This window comes from Narcine bancroftii, chromosome 1 (genome assembly GCF_036971445.1).
Source record: "Narcine bancroftii isolate sNarBan1 chromosome 1, sNarBan1.hap1, whole genome shotgun sequence".
NCBI lineage: Eukaryota > Metazoa > Chordata > Chondrichthyes > Torpediniformes > Narcinidae > Narcine > Narcine bancroftii.
Genome location: NC_091469.1, coordinates 218,428,994 through 218,449,769, shown reverse-complemented (window position 1 = coordinate 218,449,769; position 20,776 = coordinate 218,428,994). Strand labels below are relative to the sequence as shown.

At 41.8% G+C, this 20,776-nt stretch overlaps 1 protein-coding gene across 1 annotated transcript in view; it reads right to left on the bottom strand.

Moving 5' to 3' along the window:
• adgrv1 (adhesion G protein-coupled receptor V1) overlaps positions 1–20,776 on the bottom strand; it is a 537,083-nt gene that overhangs the window by 325,624 nt on the left and 190,683 nt on the right. Inside the window, exons 51-57 of the mRNA XM_069918000.1 lie at positions 20,498–20,620; positions 14,118–14,340; positions 9,455–9,659; positions 9,004–9,150; positions 3,829–4,084; positions 3,102–3,304; positions 209–385 (exon numbers count right to left, since the gene is read on the bottom strand). Coding sequence (XP_069774101.1) covers positions 209–385; positions 3,102–3,304; positions 3,829–4,084; positions 9,004–9,150; positions 9,455–9,659; positions 14,118–14,340; positions 20,498–20,620 — 1,334 coding nt within the window. The remainder of the gene's footprint in view (positions 1–208; positions 386–3,101; positions 3,305–3,828; positions 4,085–9,003; positions 9,151–9,454; positions 9,660–14,117; positions 14,341–20,497; positions 20,621–20,776) is intronic.

Sequence of the window (20,776 nt, the reverse complement as noted above, 5' to 3'; positions counted from 1 at the left end):
CACAAGCTTGCATCGGAAATAACACGGTTAACTGTGCATTACGATCCCAACCCCAGATCGATCTCATCCATAAGCACTGCAGGTAAAAGACAGAGCAGAACGACAAGTTCAAACAATCACTGGAGCACATTAAATAAGCAATCTCAATAACTTTTGGCAACTTTAGGCATGGGATATCAATAATCGGTCATTATGATATAAATTATACCCGAGATATGTTGAACTGAATGATTCCTCTGGCATCATCATTTTCTTCAATCATTATTTCTGCCAGTTCCATGTACGAATGCTTCACTTTGGGCTTTCCTCCAACAAATGTGGCATCAATCAGTTTCACACTGGTAATATTAACCAGAAAGCTTTCATACAACTCAGGAGTGTTGTCCTTTAATACAAGGAACAATACATTTTAACAAGATTCAAATACAGCACTAATTTATAGAGTTGACAACATTGATGCTTTGCTGGGCTGTTGTAAAATGTGAAAGTTGGATTCATTGAAACAAGAGAATGGCAGATGCTGGAATCTAGAGTAAAAGAAAAACAAACTGGCCGACAAACTCAGTGGATTAGGCTATGTCGGTGGAGGCAAAAGGATTATGTACATTTCCGATCAAGATGGTCCTGAATCAGGGTGTCGACCAGAAACACTGAATATCCCTTTGTCTCTGCCGATGCCGCCTGAGCCGCTGGGGTCATCCAGCAGTTTGCTCCATCGCAGGCTGCCTGCTTGCTCATTGTGGCTTTGAGTTTGGTGGATAATTGGGGTCACCCACAGGACCCTGCGTCAACCATGAACATCCAAAAATGATGCAGCTTAACTTAAGTGGTCTTCCAATCGGGAGCTTGTCCAATCTACTGACGTGAGATCCTGCAAGAGAATCCTCGCTTGGGCGCTTTGGAACACTAAACAAGAGAAGATGTTCATCAGCAGCTGATTTAGTCTTTCGACCTAATTTGGCCTGAACTGTCAGAGGCCGAGTCCAAAAAATGCAGTAGGTGCTGGAATTCGGAGACAAAAACAGAAAATATTGGAAACACTCAAGGAGCCATGCAGCATCTGTGTAGAGGGAAAGAGAGTAAATGTTGCAGATTAAAATCTCTCTGTACAATTGAAAAGAGGAAAAAGCAATGACTGTCAAGGGGAGGGGACAAGAGCATAGGTCAAAGGGGGTCCTCACCGAAAGGGTGAGGGCAAGATTTTTGTGGTGATGAGTTGTGAAAATTATTTCATCAAACTAGTCAAACCAAAGAAAAAGAAGCAGAGATAACCACTGTCTGATCCAAATTTGATCTTAATATCACTTTGTTGGGTCTCTCACCATACCCTCGATTCCCTTGTACTTTAATGTCCATCAATCTGCGTTGAACGCCAAGTCCTGGGATTCAACACCTCACTGTGTAACTAGATCCTTGATTTGCTCATCTCCAGACCACAATTAGTGAAAATTGGTAAGAAAATCTCCTCCACAATCTCCATCAGTACCAGAGCTTTGTTCTTAGCCCCCTGCTCTACTCATTTTACACCTGTGACTGTGTGGCTCAGTTCGACAATAACACCATCTACAAATTCGCTGATGACACCACAGTAGTGGATTGTATCAAAAGGGGGAAGAGTCAGCGTACAGGATGGAGATTGAAAACGTGGCTGAATGCTGCACCAACAACAACCTTGCACTTACCTTGCAAAACCAAGGAGCTTACAGTTGAATTCAGGAAGGAAAAACTAGAGGTGCACAATACAGTGATCATTGGGGAAGAGGGTAAGCAAGTTTAAATTCTGGGGAGTCATCATCTCGGAGGATCTTTCCTGGACCCAACACACGTATGACATCATGAAGAAATCGCGTCAGCGCCTCTACTTCCTCAGGAGTTGCAGAGGTTTGGCATGTCATTGGAAACCCTGGCAAATTTGTACAGATGTGTGGCAGGAGGTGTGCTGACCAGCTGTATCAAGGTCTGGAATGGAAGCACCAACACCCCTGAACATAAAGCCCTGCAAAATGTAGTGGACACAGCCCAGGACATCACAGGCAAAACCATCCCCACCATCCTCCACAGGGAAAGCTGCTGTCAGAGAGACAAGGATTCACACCTCCCTGCACATTCTTACTGCTTCCATCAGGAAAAAGGCATAGTTGCCTCAAGACTCATACCACCAAGTTGAGGAACAACTGCTACACCTCCACCAACAGATTCCTCAACAATATACTCAATCAAGCATTCATTTAAAGATTCTAACTTTTGCACTTAATTGATTTTTTTCTCTGTATTGTAGTTTGTTTACATTTCTTTATTTGTTTACATGTGTATGTTGAGTACAATTTCCTCACTTTCCTTTCATCCTTATACCTCCTCCTTCTCCCACTCGCTTAACAAACTGACCCTATATTCCTTTATTCTGTAAATCATGCATTCACCCCCTTTGTTTCTTCTTGCTCAGCATCTCACCCTCCCCACAAATCCTCTCCATGCCCCAGCTATCCACGCTGAGAGTACACGTCGACTCCATTCCTTCACCCACCAGCTGGCCCAGAGTGTAGGACAGCTGACGGCAATGACCTTGGCTCTAGTGGAATATTATAAAATACATAGCCACATTCCCAAAGCCACTTCCAGCAAGACTCCTCAAAATGAAACCTTATCCGACAGAAATCTGGAAGCCTTGACATCACACGATTTATTTTTCAAAAGGTGGCCCACCATTGTTTTCTCAGCCACTATTGTCAGTGTCACCCAGAACCTATCAAAGGGACAAAAGGGTAAACTCCTGCCGTTAATGGTCATGTTATCTCCATTGGCTTTAGGGACATCAAGGTCTGGGTATGTCAAAAATCTCACAAATCTGGCCATTTGAAGGTTTGCACTCTCTTTGGCATTCGCAGTTTTAATTCCCATCTTGGGCTATTTTACTTCCTTATTATCAAACTATGACTTCATTAATATCAAAATTTTGAATTGCATACTGTATGTGGTTACTAAAATATTAACACTTTTTTTTAAACTGCAGAACTACCCACCGTTATTTATCATGAGGACTGAATGGATTGTAAATGTTTTAAAACAAGGAAGTAATAAACCTTTTCCTTTCAGAAACTTACAGGAAATATCGTAATTTTAATCGAAACCTGTGTGCTATTCTCGTTGAAGATGACTGTCCCTTGACTACTGTGATAGTCCTGGTCTGCGATTGCTTGATTAACGGGTGGAAGGAAAACATTTGGTTTGGTACCGTATTGGACAATAAGATCACCCACAAATCCTTGTTCACGAATAATTGTTAAAGTGACATCAGTCGAGTCAACTGTAAAAAGACAAAAACAGTTTAAAATATTTTAATATATGTATTATAATGTTGCTAAAAGTCATGTTGGATTTACATACAACAGAAAAACAAATCAGTGGTAAAACAAGTTGACAATTAGTCACTCACAAAATAAATTTAAACCGCTGTCTGACAATACATTCAGCTTTGGAAACTGCTTGACTCAATCATTCCATTTGTAAAATCATCTAAAAGAGGATGGTCAATTATCCTCTCATTGTACAGTAATGCTCATTTTATATGTAGACAAATAAACATACTTTACATCCACAAGTATAACACGAATGAGCAGTTAAAACAACTTCAAGTATCAACGGTGTACGATCATCAGAAATAGATAAACTAACTGTTACTTAAACTGCCATTTCATTATTTTTCAAAACTATTTCTCACATTTTGTAAGAAATCCTGATGTTAATTTCATAATAACTGAAGACCTGAATATTCAAGGGTTATTGAAACAGTCAGGTGATTAATCCAAAACATTCACAAACAATACTTACATTCAGGCTCCTGCAGAGAAATATTGCTCGAGTCCTGGTGCCAGCTAATCACACCATACGGAGAGTCATTAGGGAGAACAGTCAAGGTGGCATTTCTCTTGATGGAATCAATCGTCGCGCCTTTTGCTTGATCTTGCAAACCCATAGTGGTGACATTTACAAGTGTTATGGTCACAATCTCAGCTCCTTCTGGAATATCATCAGCTTGCACCACGAGTAAAATTTTTGCGAGTATTTGACCATCCTCAAAAGTCACCTGTAAAATTAGATCAATAATTAATATCAATGAAAGTAAAATTATGAAGACCAATTGAAAAGCAATCCTATCTTACAGCGGATATCCATTTCCAATCCCATTCAGTTTTTTTTTGGGGGGGGGGGGAGGTATGTATTTGACCAGCATTAGCGCTCAATAGGTTCTCAGGCAGTGCCAGAATGCTGAAGTATTGCAAATTAATAATTTTCGAAGGGAATAAGAGAAAATGGACAATTACAGACCAGATGGTCTAATGAAGAAGCGTTTGGATGCAAAGATCTAAGAATACATTAACTATCAGACAGAAATGGTTAGTGGAATGCCTTTACAGCACCAACGATCTGGACTAGGGTTCAAATCCTGCACTGTCTGTCAAGAGTTTGCACATTCTCCCCGTGTCGGCATGGGTTTCCTCCCGTTGTTCAAAACCTACTTGGGTTAATTGGGTGTGTAACTATAATGTAACGTCAATGAAGATGTGGGAGTGCTTTCTGTTCACTTCTGGCTAAAATGACCATTCAATACACTGGGGATTCTAACACTTGGTTTGTTAGAATCCAAATGAAGCAGTAGAATTTCGACTTTAGGAAAGGAAAGTAATTTATCACAATGGATATGAACACATTGTTATGAATGTCAATTGAACTGCTTTGAAATGGTATGGAGTCATGAATTGGTATGCAAACAGGTAGATCAGTATTGATCTAACTATTATTTATGATCAAGATAAATAATCTTGAGACCAGCATATAAAATATACATCTGCACATGATATAATTGTTTGTGTGGAAGTGGACATGATTTCAAGCAAAAGGAAGACAAACCAAATGAATTTTAAATCACAGAAAAATGAAATGATGACTGGCAAATGGTGATTAATGTGGACAAATAGAAAACAAGACAAGGAAATAAAACACTCAGGCATGTTCAGCAATTACGTGTAGATAACAAAACTCTATACAGGAGGGGAACTAAAGCGAGCAGGCAGGTTAGTCCCTGCAAATAACATTTTATGTGGCAAAGGAAGGTCAGAGCCAGGCTGTAGCTATGCCAGGTTTCCTGTATGCAATTCTGGCTGCTTGGCCACAGCATGAATGCCTGGACGGAGAATGTCCACTTCCTTAAAGAGAATGCTCAACCGGGATATAATATAAACAGACAAAATTCTTAAACGCTTTACATTGCATTTTACAGATCACCCAGAGCCAACGAACATAGCTCAAGTTTAGAAGGGAATGATCTGTTTGTTTAACTACTTTATACAGCTAGCAATGACAGTGCAAATGAATGTCTAAGCTCTTCTTTCTTCTTTGGCTTGGCTTCGCGGATGAAGATTTATGGAGGGGTAATGTCCACGTCAGCTGCAGGCTCGTTTGTGGCTGACCAGTCCGATGCGGGACAGGCAGACACGGTTGCAGCGGCTGCAGGGGAAAATTGGTTGGTTGGGGTTGGGTGTTGGGTTTTTCCTCCTTTGCCTTGTGTCAGTGAGGTGTCTAAGCTATCCAATGGACAAAAACATGATCCTGTTCAGGTATTTTGCAGGGTGCTTCTGAAACTAAGTGTTAAAATAATTACCAAAGGAATCTTTTAACTCTCAACGAGTACTCAGGTAGTGCCAGAATGCCCTAAATTAGTCAATAATTTTCCAAGGGAATAAGAGAAAACAGGCAATTACAGACCAGATGGTCTAATGAAGAAGCATTTGGATGCAAAAATCCAAGTACCTCTTCCAGGTCATTCTTTTGTTTTTAATGCACATACAAAATCCCTTGATAATTTGTTCAGTCCTGCTTGTCCAGTGCATCTCATAGTCCCTTTTGACTTTCCTGATGTCCTGCTTGAGCTCCTTCCTGTAATCCTCACATTTCTCCAGTGCTCTGACTGATTGTTGCTTCCTGTGCCTTTTATTTCTTAATTAAGTTTGCGGTCTCTCTTATTATTCAAGGTTCTCCTACCTCGCCACCCTTACCCTTCGTACTGGAACATGCAAGTTCTGGATGTTAATTCATCGATTGAGATTAAAAATGACAGAGCTGCTGAAGTGGCAGTGCTGTCCCTGGTGCGGACCTGGGAGAGCAGGGCTCAGAGTCACAGAGGTCCTGCTGGGTCCAACCACTGGGTCCACTGCCGACAGCTCCGTAAAGGCTTTAAACGGACTGTAAATGGAGCCAACAGTGGTTTTATTTAAAAGTACTGTAACAGCGGGGTCTACTGCCAAGACGGCGGCAGCTGTGATCGGCAGCAACCACAGGTGGGGGGGGGGGGTTACAGACTCCGGGGAAGCAGAAGATTGGTGCAAGGCACCAGAAAACAGGGAGACCAACCCAATTTGAAAAGAAGCAGAGCCGACCCATGGGATGGTGACCATGGCAGCGGACCAGTGAGTGGTTCTGAGGCTGAAGAACATGCAGGTGGCGTGCTGTTGGTGACTTGAGGCGAGGAAACTATGCAGGCTGTGGGCTGCCAGCAACTGTGGTCGAGGGATTCACCTCAGGCTGCGGACTGCCAGAGACTGGCTCAAGACTGGCCAAAGGGGTACCAGGCATCAGAACAGGGACGTGAGAGGGAGCCGAGGGCTTCCTGATCATGTCGGAGGTTTGGATCCAGATCTCGGGCTGCTGATGGTTTGGACTGGACCCTGTGTGGCTGCAGGGGCCGTGGCAGCATTGGGGGTGAATCCCCAGTGACTCTGTGGGGGGTGGGGGGGGAATCTAAGAGGTGCTTCAGGCAATTTCTGCTGAATCTGTCTGCCTTACAGCAGGGGAAAAAAAATTGTGTAATAGTGCACTCTTTTTAATACATGACAATAAATTGAATCTTGTATTACTCCTTTGACAACTGTCACATTAGTTGTGGGCTTGCCCAATAACGGCTGCTCTTAGTTTATTCCCCTGAGTTCCTGTCTGATCATCATAAAGGGTAATGAACATTGCGGGCTTGAGCCCTTCATCAAAGTTTCAGCAAAATGCCTTGTGTATGGTTTTACAATTCCAATTACAAGTCCAGGCTTCAAAGGCAGCATGGTTGGCATAGCAATTAGTGCAATGCCTCTACAGCGCCAGCGATCAGGGCTGGATGTGGGTTCGAATCCCGCGCTCTCTGTAAGAGGTTTTTATGTTCTCCCTATGTCTGCGTGAGGTTTCACCGGGGACTCTGGTTTTCCTCCCACCCTTCAAAAACGTACAGGGGTGTAGGTTAATGGGGTGTAATTTGGGCGGCACCATACTCCGAGCTGAATTGCCCTCTGACAGTGCTGCATGTCTAATTTAAGAATTCATCTGCTTTACCCACAATACTTACATTAAAATAAACACCCTTCAGCCCATCAGTCTCATGGTGACCATTCAACTGTCCCTTTCAGGCTTGCTTGCCCCAGCACCCGCCTCCACTTGCTGCCCTGGTGTTAAGGTTCCCAACTCCCATCACTCTCATTGAGAAGTCTGGAAAAAGGGCCTTGACTGCCTATGTCGTGAACGCAGCCTGTCCTGCTAAGTCCCTTCAAACTTTCACTGTTTGCTCAAAGCCAACCCCTGGAATGTTTTGAAGGGTGGGAGGAAAAGCTACACCGACACGGCGAGAACGCACCAACACCTTACAGACGGCACAGGATTTGTACCCCTGTCCTGATCACTGGCGCTGTAACAACATTCCACTAACCGCTACACCCACCATCCCACCCTCTCTCTTGCATCACCTTCAGCCACAAAGTCACTCGACATATCCTATTTTTCTACTTCCCAGTTAGCACTTGAAGTTTTCCAGAGAATACAAGCTTATAGATTTTGCTCCTTAATCTGTTCCTTATATTCAAGTTGCTGCTGCCCATCTCTACTTTCACCCACGTCAATTGTACCAGAGAGTCTATAGTGAGGAATGTGGAGGGTCACACGACCTGCCTGTCTGGGAGCATGGATTTTGGTGGGTCACGTGACTTCTCCAGCAGGAACCTTGTCAGAAGTCGCATCAAGGTTGGCCTCTGCCCACCATTAGTGTACTCCTGACCATCGGCCCCTTTACATCACTCACTGATGACCTGGGCCGGTCTCCCCAGCTTCCAGCACTTTAAAAGCAGCTGACTGGTCTCTTTGCTCCTTGTCCTGATGACAAAATGCTGCTCTATGGCAGATCGTGAACTGTGGACATCGCTGAAGGGGTCATTGGTAAAGTGTCCTAATGACTTGAATATGCTGGGGATTATCTGATCTCAGAAGCGAAGCAGTCACAGGATTTAGTGGGGAGACCGCCTAGCAACACCAGGAGCTGTAGGTTTCTGTGAGAGGCGCTGGACAAACTGGTGACTCTCTGTCTGCCTTACAGTAGACAAAGTTAAAAAATTTCACGTACGTTTCTTTCTAAATGTAGTATTGCGTGACAATAATGGACCCTTTACATTTTGAGTGGGACCATAGCATTGCATGGGAATACTAAGCATCGTTGGAACAGGTGTGTGGTTGAAGTCCCTGTATAGTAAGTGCGTACCAATAAGATCCACAAATTTTGACTGTTTACCTTCAATCGTTAGAATGCCCTGCAACTATTCTGTGACATCCTTAACACTGGGGGAAGAGAAGAATACTCATCATCTTGGACTAATGAATATGTCCATGTAGTGCCTGTCTATTTCCCTCTCTATCAAGTGTCCCACCACTTTGCCTCCTTTCCCTAGTGTAGCTGTGCTGAAAGCTGTAAAAATGTGTCATCCGTGTGACTGTAAGACCCATGGGTAACCCCCGGCACTTCCAACCAGTGCTTAAGTTCTGAAACCAGAGCAGAACAATGGTGTTTCCTGGAGACATGGCAAGCAGCATTCAGACAGACTGAAAAACACAAGAATTATTTTCTCTTTCCTACTTTAAGTTGAAAATGAGCCTCTTTAATGTAATTTTTTTTTGGAATAGAGTAAAATGAAATATCCTTACCACTCCGGAAGTTGGAAAGATATCATTGATGTTTCCAGTGGTTACCCAATGAATAGTCAGAGCTCCGTGTGTTCCTCGCAGTCGCTCAACACTCAAAGTGACATCACTGTCTTGTCCCAATTCTTCCACTTCCTTGGATAAGGAATCCTGGCGAAGGAATGTATATTTTATGATGGGACTTGGCTTCACAATTCAGGATCTTTTATAAATGCTGAAGATTCCTTTTCAACTATTTGTGGTTAAATCATTTATCTAAATATCTACTTTTGATAAATATTTATTAGAAGAAATACTGCCCAATTATTATTCAAAGGGTTGTTGGAATCATTTTCAATTTATTTCACAGTGAACCTTTTAAAATTACCACTGCAAATGTGGAACTTCAGGCACATAAAATGGATTTTCATGGTTTTCAAAACGAGATCAGCGTCAACACAGAAATTGTATTTACCTGCGCAAACCCGACGATTCCATGGGCATCATCATTTGATTGGATCACGAGAGTCACATGGTCATTAAACCCAATCTCTGCACCACCTTTCGCATTTACGAGCCTGACTGCAAAAAACTCATCCTCCTCCGGTATTTCGTCATCAAGAATATTTACTGCTATCATCACTTCTCTTTCCCCACGTTCAAATATCAGCATATCAGATCTATCAATGCAAAGGCTGCACTTTAATTCTCATGATTTACATGAAAAATAGCTTATGCTTTGATCATTTTACTATTCATAAATTGTCACTATACTTTGTCCTGTTCCCCTCCACCCACCCTCCCTTCTGTGCATTTGTATTGTTTTGTGAATTGATTGAATGTATCGCAGGCATAAATGCCCAATTTTCAACCAAGACATAGTTTTCAAAGGTTCACCACAAGCAAAGGCTTGCTTGTGAAATTCAGTCATCATCTGGCAGACAGCAAAGCAAACAATATACACAACGTAGGATCCTACCACCAACGAATTAAATAAATTACACAGTAAATGGCAGGGCACTGAGGAGTGCGGAGGAATTCAGATACATAATTCCCTGAAAAGTAGTGTCACAGGTAGACAGGGTTGTGAAGAAAGTTTTTGGCATCTTGGGTTTCATAAATCAAAGTACTGAGTACAGGAGTTGGGATGTTATGGTGAGGTGGTATAAGAAATTGGTGAGGTCAAATTTGGAGTATTGTATGCAGTTCTGGTCACCTAACTACAGGAAGGATAGCAGTAAGATTGAAAGAGTGCAGAGATTTACTCAGATGCTGCTGGGCCTTCAGGAATTGAGTTACAGGGAAAGATTAAACAGGTTAGGACTTTATTCCTTGGAACGTAGAAGAATGGGGGGGGGGGATTTGATAGGGGAAAGGTTTAGGGGGAACTTCTCCACTTAGAGAGTGGTGAGGGTGTGGAACGAGTTGCCTTCTGATGAGGTAAATGTAGGCTCACTTTTAAGTTTTAAAAATAAACTGGATACATACATGGATGGGAGAGGGCTGGAGGGAGCAATATGATGTTTCTGGCACAGACTTGAAGGCCCAAATGGCCTGGTTTCTGTGCTGTAGTATTCTATGGTTCTAATTAATTAATTAATTGATTAATCTGTTTTTCTGCTGGTTATGGTAAATATTTAGTAGGTTCCAAGCGTCCCTGTTGATCTTTGAATGTGCTCATGTATTTATTTTTACATATTCTGGACTTCAGGAACTGAGATACAGGGAAAAGTTAAACTTTATTCCCTGGAGTGTAGAAGGATGAGGGGAGATTTGAAAGAGGTATTTAAAATTATGAGGGAGATAGACAGAGTAAATGTAGATGGGCTTTTACCACTGAGGGCAGATGAGATACGAACCAGAGGACATGGGTTCAGGGTGAAAGGGGAAAGGGGAAACTTCTTCACACAGAGTGTCGTGGGAGTGTGGAATGAGCTTCCAGCTGAGCTGGTGAATACAGGCTCAATTTCAAAAAGAATTTGGACAGGTACATGGATGGGAAAGGTATGGAGGGCTATGGACTGGGTGCAGGTCAGTGGGACTGGGAAGAAAAATAGCTCGGCACATACTAGAAGGGCAAAAGCGTCCAGTTTCTGTGCTGTAGTGTTCGTTATGGTTCAATATGATTGAGGCCATTTAAAAAAAATGAACAATAGTGCAACTTGTGTTTGGATCTGATAGAGATGTCTGCTGCTATTATTTGCTGAGATCTTGTAGCAAACTGAGATCCATTTGATTTAAGACAACAACAAACTGATAATGGGAAAACCATGAATATTGTACAGGTTAAATATAAATAAATAGCTAATAAACAATTACCGGTAGCTTATTGATCAATGAATATTGCATTAAAATTGAAACAAACTGAAACTGACCACCTATTTCAGGAATTATAAAATGCCTGAAACTGTCAAACTGATGCAAAATGTTCTTTGACTTGAACATTTCCAAAGAACTCTGCAACCAAATCGATGTGCAGTGCTATTTAATCACCCAGACAATGTTTTGCTATTATGTAAAACTAACTGCTGACATTATATCAGGAAGAAATCCTCTACATTTTGCCATGCAGTACCATGGGAATTTGTTTTTAACTCCATTCAAAATAAAATTAAACCTTGGCTTAATAGCTCAACTTAACGATGACCATTTTGACTGTAAATATTGTTTCATTTCTGTCTGGAACTTCAATCTCGATTTTGTACTCAAGTCTGTTCTGTGGGAACCCATCACAGGTATATCGCAGCAATATATACAAGAATGAGAAAATTCCATCTCAATTTTTTAAGCTCCCAAAATATAATTTCAGTGCCGTGCATAGCTTAAGTTTCCAAGTAAGAAATAATATTCAGGTCATCTGGATGATGCCAGACACAAAAAACTTCTGCAAGGTATTCTAACTGTACGAGAATGTAGAATGTTACAGCATAGTACAGGCCCTTTCGCCCATAATGTTGTGCCAACCTATATAAACCTATTCAACAATCTAACCCTTCCCTACCCCACACCCATAACCCCCTAGTTTTCTTGCATCCACATGCCTGTCCAAGAGTCTTTTAAATATTTCTATTGTACCAGCCTGTACCACCACTCTTGGCAATACATTCCAGATATGTGCTACTCTCTGTATAAAAAAAACTTACCAGTGACATCTCTCCGAATCTTTCCTCACCTTAAACAGTTGTCCTCTAGTAAAACACAAAAATCTGTAGACACCGTGGTTGATGTAAAAACACAAAGCTGTAGAAACTCAGCACGTCAAACAGTGTCCTTTATATAGCAAAGCAAAAGATACATAACCATAGTTTTGAGCTTCATCAAGGTATGGAAAAATGTCGGCAGGCATCCAGATGTCCTCCAGTATTTGCTACTGTTGCCCGGGAAATAGTTGTTGGCTGCCCACCCTATGCTATTGACTTGACAGAAAAAGATAAGTAATGTTTTCTTCATTCATTTTCATGGATTGAAGTGGACCACACAGGAAAGGATGATTCTCCTTCTTCAGATGATTTGAAAATATCGGAAGGAAATCATCCTTTCCTGTGAGAGAGGCAAAGAGTTCAAAGAGGTAAACTTCACACATGGAGATTAAGCATCCAAAGGCCCAATTGTCAAATGAGGGACAAAAGAAGAGTTGATGAGGGAAAGGTGAGGTGGGAATAAATTAAGAAAGGATTAGGAGTTGAATACTCAGGGCCTTGTTCACATTTTGCTATTCAGAAACCTAATGTTCGGGCACCTGCCTATATTTTGTCCATACATTGATGAGGGGCTCAAGTCCAAAATATTGGTTATGCATCTCTATCTTTGCTACATTTAAAAAAAAAATTAGATATACAGCACGGTTACAGGCCATTTCGGCCCACGAGCCGATGCTGCCCAATTGCACCCAATTAACCTAAAACCCCCAGTACATTTATTGCTGCACCCCTTTTAGGCTTAAAGATATTATATTACTTCACTCTTCTTCCCATTGAAATTAATCTCTTTACCCTGGAAAATGTGGTTTTCTATGTTTCGTTTTATCTGCCATCTATCTGCTCTCTCTGACAGATTACATTTTCACAAAGGGTCTCACTATTTTCCCCACTGTTCACTTGTGCTTTGCCACCTGTAATTCCGAAGTTATGCCTGTCCACCCCAACACAATTCTTTAGCATAGTCCAGGCATATATCTGTCAGGAACAACGCTGACTACATTCCTCTTATACAAGTTATAATTCTTAACACGTCTCTCTCCCTTGTCTGTCACAAAAATATTTCTTATTCATGTGTTATTTCTCCCTTTTATTCCATTGGGTTTAAGCATTCTATGAAGCTTCTGAATGGTATATGCCCTTTGGAACCACATTTATCACATCATTGATTAATTATCTTATTGTCTGAGGGCTTCACCTGAAATTATAATACTGTAAAACAATTATAAGGGTTTTCACTCCTTCAGTTGCCCTGCCACCAGATAGTTTCTCACCATTCATGGCAAACAGTCAGGCAGTTTTCATTTTCATCTACTCTTTAACTTTCTCGGTCCCAAGAATGAATAACTGGTGTCTGATTGGAAACATGGGCTATGCCAATATCCAACTGGCTTCGACTTCTCTGTGGACTGAAGATACAAGAGGAAAAGTGCACCAGGAACGAGAGGCAGGCTGTCGCCTGCAGCACGATGGGGTGCCACATCAGCATGCACAAAACTTCAATTTTATTGAACACTCCAGATATATACTGCAGAGCACCCCCGAGTTTTCCAGTGCATTGTCATTAACTCTGTCCTCAACAACTTGATATTCATGCAAGCTCATCCATTGCCAACAGGTGTAGAACATGATGATAAGGCAGAGGTGAAAGAGGGGGGGAGAAAAGAGGAGCAGGAAGAGAAGAGGTTCAATTCAAGCATTAAACAAAGAGTCTGGCATTAACCAAAGCAACCAGTGTTTTTATTAACTCTTCCAATGTCTTGAACAGTCCTTGCATCTCTTCATTATCACACAGCGGCTTTATTATGTACCATCCTCAAACTCATGGCTGCAAATCACAGAAAGTATTTCCCAAGTACCCAACCAAATGCTTGTCCCTATCTTTGCAAAATGCTTTGCTTTCAAATAAAACAAATAAAATGGCAGTTCTAAAGTCCTTACCCTGGAATGAAATCGGATTCATTAGAAACAGACACCAGCTCGTAGATCCAGGAAGCTAAGTTGCCCACAGAAGCAATGAGGGTTTTGGTTCCATTCCGTGAAGGAGCAGTGACAGAAACCATACGACTTGAGGGTGGGACTTTCAGCACCAACCTAAATTGGCTACTCACTGTGTGCCATGTGTAGAGATTCGATTTGTTTGCACCATTTAACAGGAGATGAACTGAAAGAAAATCTGAAATTAATACTTGAAAAATATGATCTGTTAATCAGAAATAAATCTCAAAGTATGATCATATATTTGAACCACAGTCAACCTTTCAATCTGTATCATATTGGAAGGCAAATGTCATTCCATGGTAACCAATTTAACAGAACCTTCTATACATGATAATCACCTTTACATGTATATATTGACATGGCCAACGTAGAGTCCTTGGAGAACAAACTTGATGAACTCCAAGCCAGACTTCAACATCAGAGAGACATCAGGCAGTGCTGTGTGATGTGCTTTCTGGAAACATGGCTAAACGTGGGCATTCTGGACACAGGGCTGCAGCCAAGGGCTACACCCTCCGTGGCACTGATTGACCATCGGCATCATCAATTCATCATGGTGCACAGACGTGATGGTCATGTCCCAGTCCTGCTCCCCCAACCTGGAACATTTGGTGATCAAGTGTCGCCCATTCTACCTGCCGAAGGAGTTCACCGCCATCGTCCTGGTCGCAATGTACATTCTGCTCCAGGCTATCGTCAGGCTGGCATTGGAGGGACTGAACATGGTGATAAACAGCCATGAGACAGCGCGTCCTGATGCGTTCCTGATCATTGTGGGGGTCTTCAATCAGGCCAACCTGAAGAAGTCTCTGACAAACTACCACCAACTACCACAAGCAAGACCAGGGGAACCAACACACTTGACCACCATGAAGAATGCATACCGAGCCATACCACGACTGCATTTCAGCAAGTCTGATCACCTGGTCGTACAGAGACTGAAGATGGTGAAGATGGCGAAAGTGTTGTCGAGGGAGGCGGAGGAACATCTGCAGGGCTGCTTTGAATCGGTGGACTGGAACATATTCAGGAACTCATCCATAGACTTAATTGAATATGCAGCAGGTGTCACCAAATTCATCAAGACCTGAGTGGCCAAGTGTGTGCCCATGCACAAATACCGGATGTTCCCCAACCAGAAGCCCTGGATGAATCAGAGAATCCACAACCTGCTGAGGGCAAGAACAAGGGTTTTTAAGGCCAGGGATCTCTACAAGAAGACCAGGTGTGACCTACAGAAGGCCATCTATGAAGCAAAGTGGCATTTCCAGAGGAAACTAGAGACAGATACAAGGAGTGCAGGCCATTACAGCCTACAAAGTGAAGGCAAACACTATAGATGGCTGTGATGCTTCATTACCTGATGAGCTGAACACCTTCTATGCCTGCTTTGAGAAGAAGAACCCAACAGTGCTACTCAAATCCAAGAAAACGCTGAGGACACTGTGATATCGGTCTCTGAGGCCGATGTTAGAACAACATTCAAGAGGGTGAACCCTCGCAAGGAGTCAGGCCCTAATGGTGCACCTGGCAGGGTACTGAAAATCCGTGTCAACCAACTAGCCGAAGTGTTCACGGACATTTTCAACCTCTCATTGCTGCAGTCAGAGGTTCCTGCCTGCTTTAAAAGGGCATCAATCATTCTGGTACCCAAGAAGGGTAGCGTGAGCTGCCTCAATGACTACAGTGCAGTAGAACAAACTTCTACTGTAACGAAATGTTTTGAGAGGCTGCTCGTGGCCAGAATTAACATGTACCAAGTAAAGATCCTGACCTATCGTCACAATCACTCCACAGCAAATGCAATATCACTGGCTCTCCACTCAGCTCTGGATCACCTAAAAAAGAGTAACTCATACATATAGCTTCTCTTCATAGACTACAGCTCGGCCTTCAATACCATTATTCCCTCAGTGCTGGTCAAGAAGCTACAAACTCTCGGCTTCTGTACCCCCCTCTGTAACTGGATCCTTGACCTTCTCATTGGAAGACCACAGTCAGTACGAATTGGAAACAACGTCTCCTCCTCACTGATCATCAACACAGACGCACCCCAAGGACTCATGCTTAGCCCACTGCTCTACTTGTTATACACCCATGACTGTGTGGCCAGGCACAATTCCAATTCCATCTACAAATTTGCTGACGATACCACAGTTGTCGGCAGAATAATATTCTACAAGGTGAAGAATGCAAGAAATACTGTGAAAAAGTGATAGCAATTACAAATATTCTTTACATTAAACAATGCTTGCAACTGGCATGTGCAATTTTATCGTGTCACTGATGAAGTTTTGCCTTTACCTGATAATGATTAGTAGTACATTTTTCAACTAGATCAGTTATATTCGTAAATCTGTGTTATTCAGTAAATACCAATACATTTCTTCTATTTCACACAAGTATCAGAGAGAAGATGGTGGCATTTTTTCTGACCACACATTTCCACCTAGTGGCACAACACTTATTTGCAAATTGGATGCAAACATTGCCAGAACAAGGAGGAGGTGCCCAAATATAAATATCAGAGCTGATGCAAAAATTGCATTAATTAACATTACAGAATATGAAATTTATGGTGACCATTCATCCCATTGCAATCATGGCAACAAAAGACCTATTTAGATTAATCTAACTTCACTCCAGACAGAGTCTATGGCGAATCCAATGCTCATCCAGATATTTTTAAATACTGGTTTCTGGCTTCAGCAATCTTTGAGGCAGTAAATGTCTCCAATTCGAGGAGTAAATCCATTTTCCCCTCAGGCATCTCTATAATTTGAATAAACACCTTTATTCAATATTCTTCACGCCATCACCCAAGGCCTATTTTCCAGTGCTTATGACATACAAAGGCTTCTCTGTTCTCTCTCTCTCTCTCCCCCCTCCCCCGTGTTTACCTTTCCCAAATGCATCACCTCAATTTTCTGCCCACCTGACCACTCATGCAGTCAACAACATTCCTTTCATTATCACTCACACAATCTGTTTCGTGAGCCAGGTGCAACTTCCCATTCATTCTCATGCAAATGAAGTTTGTTTCTAGAGCAACAAGTTAAAAAAAACAGGCTCACAGGTATGTAGCACTTTTTCCATCTCCCACACGGCTTTCGAACCAGCATTCTTCTCATGCATTCAACATACAGGCAAAATGATAAATCAGTTGGACACAAAATTGAGATGAGGTAAACTGTTAGTTGAGTGATTCGCTCAGATAAAAACAGTAGTTCATTACTTATTGTTCTTTCATCTCAAAGTAACACTTGCACTTCATTACAACCGATACAAAATGTCCCAATTTCTTTCTTTACTCTACCGATGTTATTGTCACCAATTCAAATCACTTGTTCTATATCATTTTATAATCAGTCCACTGGAACTTCAACATGATCATGAAAAATCTGACAACTGGAGAAGATCCACTCTTCCTGCAAAACCACACCCTAATGGAATCACCCATGGCAAATTGACTGCACTTTTATATGCTTCTTCATCCAGGCCCCATTTTAGAATGACATACAGTAAAACATAACATAACATAACAATTACAGCACGGAAACAGGCCATTAGGCCCTTCTAGTCCGCACCGAACCAAACACCCCTTTCTAATCCCACCTCCCTGCACAATGCCCATAACCCTCCATCTTCTTCTCATCCATATACCTGTCCAACCTTTTCTTAAATAATACAATTGACTCCGCCGCCACTATTTCTCCCGGAAGATCATTCCACACGGCTACCACTCTCTGAGTAAAGAAGTTCCCCCTCATGTTACCTCTAAACCTCTGCCCCTTAATTTTTAACTCATGTCCTCTTGTTTTAATCTTTCCTCCTCTTAACGGAAATAGTCTATCCACATCCACTCTTTCTTGGAGATTAAGACTTAATCTGCTGAACAGATCAGAATGGCCAAGATGTTACAGACTCTCTCCGGATGTATTGGCACATATATCGTATATTTCGACATACAAGTCGAGGAGTGAAACCCAAAAACACTAAAAAAAATGAGGGTCGACTTATCTGCCAGATATACATTTGAGACCTTAAATTCAGCTCAAAATCCACTCTGCACTGATCTGGCATATGTGGACCCTTGAAAAACAAAAAAAAACCCAAACTGCAACAGATTTTCATGAAGAATTTTTATTGAAAACAACACGATTAGCACCTTTCAAAATTGCTACCATTGTCTGAAAATAACAACACATTTAGAACTCTTCAAAATCACACTTGGTATCATTGACTGAAGCAAAGATGGCAGCCACACATCCATACTCTCACTGTTTAAACAGTCATCATGTAGGTCCCCGTCTGTATCTAATGAGAGGGTTTCAGCTTTGTTGTCAGTGTCCCACAATAAATCATCTTCCGTCTCATCAATGGCACAAGAGTAACTGCATTTTAAAAATTTTATCACAGTCTCTACTTTAACTTTGTCCCATGCCTTGAGCATGAAGTTAAACAGCACATCCATCGATGCAGCACACATCTCCCTGCCTTTTGTAAATGACTTTTCTGTACTTGACATCCATGTATTCCATTCCTCGCGCATGAGGTCTTTGAATGGCTTGTTCAAGCAGACATCGAGAGGTTGCAATATTGATGTCAAACCATCCAGGCTAACCGCTATGGAAGTATTATGTAGTGCTAATCTACTTTTAGTGTTCTCAGTTAAGTGGCTACAAAATATATCCCAGACCAGCAAACTCCATTTTTGTGTAAACCCCCTACCTGCTTGTTCCACACATTGTCTATCCATAGTTTTATACCATTTTCATCCATCTACCCTTTTTCATGAAAATGTACAAAATACCTGCAGGAAATTTCATTTTATGTTTAATTTTAAGTTTGACAATTACCACAGGCCTTAATATTGTCCCGTCAGCCATACACAATAATACCACAGTGAACCTGATCCTTTTGTGCCCTGAACTTTTGGTTTGCACAATTTTAACCCCTTTCCATTCCACTGTTCTACTGCCTAACATGTTGAAATTCATGGGGGTTTAATCCACGTTTCCGATATTTCCCAATGCAAACTGGTGTTTCTACCAGTTCTGTATAATAAACTGGTGAACACTTACAACTTTATGATCAAGATCTTGTGGAAGTTTCTGTGCAATTTTTGTTTTTTAGTGTAATACCAGATTTTTCCCGTTCATGAAACAATTGCACCAGCCGATTGTAGCCTCAAAATCTTCACTGAGGTCTGGGTGCGACTTGGCCCACTGCAGTGAAAATGTTCTTATTTTATTTCGAGTGACTAAGTAGCGATCCTGCCTCTATTCATGAACCCATTCTGCAGTGTGATTTTCCAACTCTGGCCAGTGAGTAATTCCTTTTCTCAATGAATATTTAGTCTTTTTCTTAAAGTTTCTTCTTCCTTCCTCCAATCTCTTTCCAACTTCTGATGCACATCAAATTTTCTTGCAGCAGCGGAGTTGTTGGCCACTTTCAACTTAAATCTCACTTCACATTTTCGTTGTGTGATTGGACACCACCCCCCCACCCCCCAACCATGAGAGCAATCACCTCCAGCCAATGCCCAACAGATTAATCCGTGCAATCTATGGGGGTCAATTTATGCACCGGTCAACACTCCATCTCAGGTGTTGCGAGCTTTGAGGGGTCGACTTATACACCAGTCAACAGGGCACCTCAGTCAGCCAGAAAATGGGGGTCAACTTATACACTGGTTGACTTAAACGCCAAAATATAAGGTGTTTGATATACACAAGAATGATCTATACATGGGTCATTTCATCAACAGACAGATGTTTATGTGACATTGATTGCACTGACAATTGCGCATATATCTGGTATGGGATTGGACAGGTTCAATAAAAGCAATCTGCAGTCTAACTTCAGATCTATCTCCCTAGAAAAGTGTCTAATCCTTACCAATGAGCCTGGTGATGTAAAGACCAATAATCTGTGAAGTATTTCAAACTGTTCAGTAATATAAATAATTTTAAATTTAAAGACACAGCACGGTAACAGGACATTTTGGCCCATGAGCCCGTGCTGCCCCAATTAACCTACATTCTGAACGGTGGGTGGAAACTGGAGTCCCCGGAGGAAACGCACACTGTCACAGGGAGAACGTACAAACTCCCAACAGACAACGCAGGATTCGAATCCCGGTCCCGATCACTTACGCTGTAAAAGCATTGCGCTAACCGTTCCGCTAACTCTGTTGCCCCAATAATACAAGGAAATTTGGAAAATTTAAGATCCATTCTTTCTGCATGCAGTGCATTTGTCAAAAAGATTTCCACGTTACACTTGGTAGTTTGATGAGTATCAGTCTTGAGTCTTACCAAAGCCTGAGGAAGGTGTAAAAAGGTGGACGCTTCTCACAGTGTCAACAGCAATGGACTGGACCAGCTTTAAAAAGGGATGCCCTGTCTTCCAAACATACACAAGGCAGGAACTACGGTTGCCTGTGAAGAATAATATATGACAATTGAGATAAAAGAGGCACATAAATAAACTGTCATCCCCCTAAAACGCAAAGGAAAATAATCTGAGAGCATTTGTGTAATTATAACTATCCACTCAGAGTTCAAAAACAGCCTATTTTTCACAAAATTAAATTT